The sequence below is a fragment of the Lepus europaeus genome, chromosome 19, assembly GCF_033115175.1.
Source record: "Lepus europaeus isolate LE1 chromosome 19, mLepTim1.pri, whole genome shotgun sequence".
In the NCBI taxonomy this organism is placed as follows: domain Eukaryota; kingdom Metazoa; phylum Chordata; class Mammalia; order Lagomorpha; family Leporidae; genus Lepus; species Lepus europaeus.
Window position 1 is genome coordinate 7655409 of NC_084845.1, and position 6719 is coordinate 7662127.

A 6719-nucleotide genomic window follows, 5' to 3' on the forward strand; every position below is an offset into this window, starting at 1 on the left:
ATCTTCTGTATATAAAGAGAATTGGAAATGAAAAAAAAAATCCTGGTGTTAAATTGGAAATGGCATAGAAAATTAATTAATTTTTAAAAAAAATATTATGTAGGATCTCTGTCTTTAATGTGCTGTACACTCTTATCTAATGCTATAACTACTACTCCAACAGTATTTTTTTCTCTTTGTGTTGCTATATGGGGCAAACTGTTGAAATCTTTACCTAATATATACTAAACTGATCTTTTGTATATAAAGAGAATTGAAAATGAATCTTGATGTGAATGGAAGGGGAGAGGGAGCAGGAAAGGGGAGGGTTGTGGGTGGGAGGGAAGTTATGGGAGGGGGGAAGCCATTGTAACCCATAAGCTGTACGTTGGAAATTTGTATTCATTAAATAAAAGTTTAATAAATGGAAAAAAAGGAACTCTTGTACACTGTTTGAAATAAAATGCAATGATCCTTCTAGGAACATGCATGGAGTTTCCTCACAAAATGAAAACTGGAGTCCAAAAACTCCAGAAATATTGAATAGAGGTGAAATTAATATATCAAAGATGCATATGCACTCCCATGTTCAATACAGCGTAATTCACAGAAGCCAGGATATGAGCACAGCCTTAGGATCCATCAACAGGTGAAGGGGTGAAAAATGTACACACAAAGGGATTTTATTCATCCATAAAATAGAAAAAAATACCATTCATTCATGACAACATGGAGGAGCCTAGACGATGTTATGTTAGGTAAAAGAATCCAAGCACAGAAAGACAAAGACTGTACAACATGGGATATAAAATACCCAAAGTTAGCAAAACAAAGGAGCTGGTGATTACCAGGCGCTGGGAGACCGGGGTGAGAGTTGGAGAGGTGTTAGTGACAGTGTTGAGTTACCAGATGAGTAAATTCTAGATAGCTAAAGTAACAAGGGCTGAATACAGTTGATAATACTGTATTGTATAATTGAATTTTGCTGACATCATAGGTCTTAGAAGCTCTCAGCATGCACACAAAGGTTTCTGTGTAAGGTTAGTGTTATGTTAATTAACTTAGAGGAAGAACTCATTACAGTTGTGTATCAAATCATCCCAATATATTAGCCAAAAATAAAAGCTTTTATTTGTCAATATACCTCCAAAAAGCTGAAAAAGTTAATGAAAAATGGACTAAATCCACCAAGCAAATACAGAGAATCCAAGAGTCGAAAACATCACATCCCAGCTATGCGCTGTCATGGCATTCACATTGTAAGTACAAAAGCACATACAGTCCAAAAGTGACTGAACAAGACATGACATATTGGGTCAATGTTAATCTGTAGACATGCAGAGTGTCCATACAAAAGTGAGATGAACTAAACTTCAAGACAAAGATAATGTGGCCAGCGCTGTGGTGTAGCAGGTAAAGGTGCCACCTGCAGTGCCAGCATACCATATGACTGCCGGTTCGAGTCCTGCCTGCTCCACTTCTGTGCAGCTCTCTGCTGTGGCCTGGGGAAGCAGTAGAAAATGGCCCAAGTCCCTGGGCCCCTGCACCCACATGGGAGACCCAGCAGATGTTTCTGGCTCCTGGCTTCAGCTCTGGCCATTGTGGCCAATTAGAGAGTGAACCAATGGATGGAAGATAGATCTCTGTCTCTTTCTCTTTCTCTCTCTCTCTCTCTCTCTCTCTCTCTGCCTCTCCTTTTCTCTGTGTAACTCTGACTTTCAAATACATAAATAAAACTTTTTTAAAAAGACAAAGAAAGTATCTTCTGAATTAATTGAATTAAGAAGAAAGAGAAAGCTTCAAAATAAAGAGAAGGAAGCTCTAAAAACTACCAGATGAGTAACAGAGAGCAGGTACATACAGAATAACATTGGACAAATCCAGCATTTAGAGGACAGAATAGCTGGATGTAATGAAATCCACTTTGGTAAAAATAAAATTTGTAAATTTGTAAATACAAAACAGCAGCATCAATATTTAATGTAAAAACACAAGAAATTATTAAAAAAAGAAAACAGGATAATGCACCATTGTAGATTTAACCAAAGTCCTTCAGTAACCATGGAACCAGCAGACAGAAGACCAGACTACAAAACAAATAATGGTTCAACATTGGAATTTTTTGTGTTGAAATTGAATATAAATAAAACATCTGCTAAGTCCACTTGTCTTCTTCATGCCTTTGAAGGGGTCTATTTTAATAAAGAATAAAATTAACATCATTACAAAGGAATTAACAGATTTTATCTGAGCTGTTACATGTTTTAAGACAGTAATTCATAGAATCATTGGCAAAATTGCCTAAACAATTTGAGAAATTCTTTTTTTAAAGAGCTATTTTTCTTATTTGAAAGATAGAGTTTGAGAGAGAGAGAGAGGTTAGAGAGAGGTCTTCCATCAGCCGGCTCCAACCCCAAATGGCTGCAACAGCTGAGGTTGGGCCAGGCTGAAGCCAGGAGCCAGGAACTCCACCCAGGTCTCCCACCCTGGCACAGGGTCCAGCACAGGGTCCCAAACACTTGGGCCACCTTCTGCACCAACAGGGAGCTGCACCAGGAGGGGAGCAGCGGAGACTCAAACCAGCGCCCACATGAGATGCACCACAACACCTGCTCTGATTTGAGGAATTTTCAAGGTTGCTGAGAGCAAACTCAGTATATAAACCATTTATAAAAAAGAAAATGTTTGAGTTCCTAAAATTGATACTGTTCAACACAAACATGATAAACATCAGAATTCACAGACAATAAAATATGTAAAATCTCTAATTGTGAATGACTAAGTTTATCTAAATATGACTGAATCACTTTAAAATTAAAATGTGGATCAATACACTTGATAGGGTAGGAACAAAATGGAATGATGCTGTAAACAACAGGACGGGACAGAATGGGAAGTAACAAGATGGAATTCCAGGTACAGAACTTACAGTGTAATAAGGATCACTGAGGTGTTCAGAGGAAAGAGGAGCACACAGCCGAAAAAGCAAAGAACAGTTGATGGACGCCGGACAGCGAGCCATCCGGAGAGCTTCAGAGACCCTTGGTATAAAGAAGGAAGAGGTGAAAACAAATAGAGCGATGGGCAGAGAAACAACACGGTACAGGAAGACAGTGTTAGCAGGACACATCTGAAAAAAAACAAAAATCCAGCGAGACCCTGGAACAGACACAGAGCCTACATGGACCCGGGACAGAGGTGCTCTTCCAAAGACCACCTCCGAGAGGTCAAAGGACATGCAAGAGTGCCTTAAGGGATGAATGAGGACAGGCCATGGTGGACAGGCCTCAAAGGACAGGCCATGGTGGAGACTGGGGGGCGTGAGGGGCTGAGGGCAGTGGTGCTGTTCTGCTTCTGGATCTGGGTGCTGGTGCATGGGGGTCCACTGTGAAACTCCATGGAACAGGAGAAATTTCAGAGAACTTGCTGAACTTCAACATTCAAAACTTCCAAAGGAGATGACAGCTGGTCACAAAACCAGAATTAGTTTGGTCATTCAAGGAAAAGACTATTTCAAACTGCACTGATCAATGAAATAAAACCATGGCTAGGGCAGAGGAGGACGTGGAGAGCCGTCCAGGAGGCAGCCACACCTGCTCAGGACCAAATTCCGGAGCAGAAAGAGGCAATGGTGGAGGACAGACCACCACTAAGCGATGCACCAGTTCTTAGTTGAAGGTCTCTGAGGGTATTTCCACATGGCACCCTGACACAGCAGGATAAAGCACAGATATTATGAGCTCCTGTAATAAACTGAGTTTCCTCACAGGAAGAGCCTCTCTCTGGCGTTAGATAATGTTTGAACCACAGAAAACCGAAGAGAATGGAACTGTGAGCTCCTGAGAGACAGGGATCCAACCCTCGGAATCTAACGGTGATGTGAGGTGGAATCTGTCAGCCCTGGGACAACGACATGTGCTAGGATTCAAGCTGCAGAGTACGTGTTGATGTCCCTATGGAACAGAACGGAACAACAAGTTAAGTGGGTTAGAGACTCTCAGATAGGGAAGATGAAATTGGGAAAAAATTATACTGATTAAAAAGATTTTGTGAAGTAAATGCACTGAAAGTCTGCACACCCCAGCCACTGGGAAAGCCTCAGGCCACTGCTGGTGGGAATTTAACTGCAGCACACGACTCCTGGACAGCACAAGGGACTGGATCCTAATAACACAGATATGAGCATAGAAGGGGAGGGGACCTTTTTTTTTTTTTTTTGACAGAGTGGATAGTGAGAGAGAGAGACAGAGAGAAAGGTCTTCCTTTTTGCCGTTGGTTCACCCTCCAATGGCCACCATGGCCGGCGCACTGCGGACAGCGCATCTCGCTGATCCAAAGCCAGGAGCCAGGTACTTCTCCTGGTCTCCCATGTGGGTGCAGGGCCCAAGCACTTGGGCCATCCTCCACTGCCTTCCCGGGCCATAGCAGAGAACTGGCCTGGAAGAGGGGCAACCGGGATAGAATCCGGTGCCCCGAGCGGGACTAGAATCCCGTGTGCCAGCACCACAAGGCGGAGGATTATCCTGTTAAGCCACGGCACCGGCCAAGGGGAGGGGATCTTTATGGAAAGATTTATGCACATGCTGGGAGACACCCCTGCGTTTCATTCTGTTAAACAATGAACCTCCAAGATTTCCCATCTTCATCACCTCTGTTTTCTGAGCTCTTTACACAGGGACATCTATTTTTCCTGCATCCCATTCTTTAGGAATTCCTGTGTTTTATCTCCTGAGGTCACTTGATGCACACACAACCTCTAGCCAAGTCCCTGAAAAATGAGACCTGGGTGTTAAAATTTCGAAAGTGAATACGGAAGTACTTATGAGCACGCAGAGCTGAACAGATATGTGGCAAGCACCAAATACAATTTTTCATTTTCTAGTAGGTGCATTAAAAGCAGAGGAATTTAGCTTTAATAATAGATAACATGTTAATTATACCCACAGCATAACTTAAACATGTACACAGTTTGAAAATTTATATATTGATTCAATTTAACATTTTGAAATGTGTTTCATAAATGAGCCGAATACTTCAAGTGAGAGTAGTTCCATGGTCACCTGCCTTTGCTTCCTCATAAAATCTTTATGGACTCCTCTGGGCTAAATGATGTCAGATCAACCAAGGAGAGCTCTTGGAGAAAAAGGCATTCTCATCATTAAAGGGAAGAAATCAATTTGGGAATATTTTTGTTATTTTTCATCAGCAAAAATGGGCAGAATGTTGGGTAGCATGATGATAAAATTCCAGTAATGCCCACCATCCTTGAGTCTTTCTCAGGTTTATAAAATTCATAAGTGTACACAAAGTTGTTGCAAAAGTAAAAGAACACAAAGCAAAATGCCAGCAAAAGGATAGTGTGGGTGGCTCTGTTTTCTGGAGACGTCTGCCTGGAAAGGCTGGAGCTGTGGATGTGCCCAGCTCTCCTGTGGTGTCTGTAGAGGAGCCCCACCATGTAGAGGCTGGACATGATCATCGGTGCCACAAACAGGAAATCACGAGTCAGCATGACACTTACAAATGACCCTTTATGGCGATCCCCAGACTGCCTGGTTTGACAGTATGCATGAACAAATCCATGACCAACAACAGTGAAATTCCATTTGGCTCTTACAGTTTCAATGATGTGTATGTAGATCAGCATGTTGATGATCCAGAAGAAAAAGAAAGAGGGGAAAATCCAGTGAGACAGCTTAGATTTCAACCTTGCCCATTTAGAATGACTGGGACTGATAGAGATGGCTTGAAATACACTCAGGAGAGAGGTGGTGCAGATGGAAAGACCCCGGGCAACTCTGTAGATGTAAAAAGTAGTTTGACAGCCAGCATTATCTAAGAAACGTTTGACTCCAAAGGATGACACGATATCTGGTATTGACTGGAACACAATGGTTACAATATTGACCACTGTCAGGTGCATGAAAATGTAATCTATGGGCTTCTTCAGCTGAGGCTGGATTAGGAAGGCATAAATATAGATCATGAAGAGAAACAAGTTGGCCATGACACCAATAAAAACCTGAACTATGAGAAAGAAGCTCAAAATTTTGTCACCTGGAAACATGTCAATGATGTTTCAGTTAGGTAAGGTTGCATCCACTGTAAGATAAGTAGATGGTACTGTGACATGGTGTTTTTAACACTGAACCTTTGAAGAATGTGAAGACTCACAGTTCAGTGCTAGGGACAGAGGACAAATGCTCAAATTTTCTATTTCAGACTTGGCTGTGCCACTTCCAGGAACTGAATAGTGGGCAGTGTTTGAACCTCAGACTACAGAAATAAGTGATATGAAGAAGGAGAACCCAGATGTTCACATCCTACATTCCCATTAGTGCATGCTGGCATCTGTGAATGACAAATTACATTACAAGTGATTTTTTTCTTCAGAGTATTAGATTGCTTTTTACCTCTGATGATATGTGTATATCCTATCCATTCTAAAGAATATTTTCAGCACCAAAGAAAATAGAATATGACATTTCTGATACATGTACAGTAATATGAATATCTGAACTTCTATTTTACAATTTAGATTGCAGACACAATTCCTTCAAGAAAGAAAACATTTAACCACCCACATATTATGACACTCTGAATATATAATTCATTTTTAAAATACACAAGGAAGTAGCATGGAGTTTTCAAGTGGGGCTTTTTTTCCTCCCCTCATACAACCAGCGGTGTTTGGAGACATATTTGGTCTCACACGTGGTGCAGAGCTACTGTCAAACAGTGGG

The 6719-nt window shown here is 41.4% G+C and overlaps 1 protein-coding gene across 1 annotated transcript; it reads right to left on the minus strand.

Moving 5' to 3' along the window:
• Positions 1 to 5137: 5137 nt before the first annotated feature.
• Positions 5138 to 6043, minus strand: LOC133748050 (vomeronasal type-1 receptor 4-like). The gene has a single exon (XM_062176572.1). The coding sequence runs from the start codon at positions 6041 to 6043 to the stop codon at positions 5138 to 5140; it is 906 nt and encodes a 301-aa protein (XP_062032556.1).
• Between the last annotated feature and the right edge of the window lie 676 nt (positions 6044 to 6719).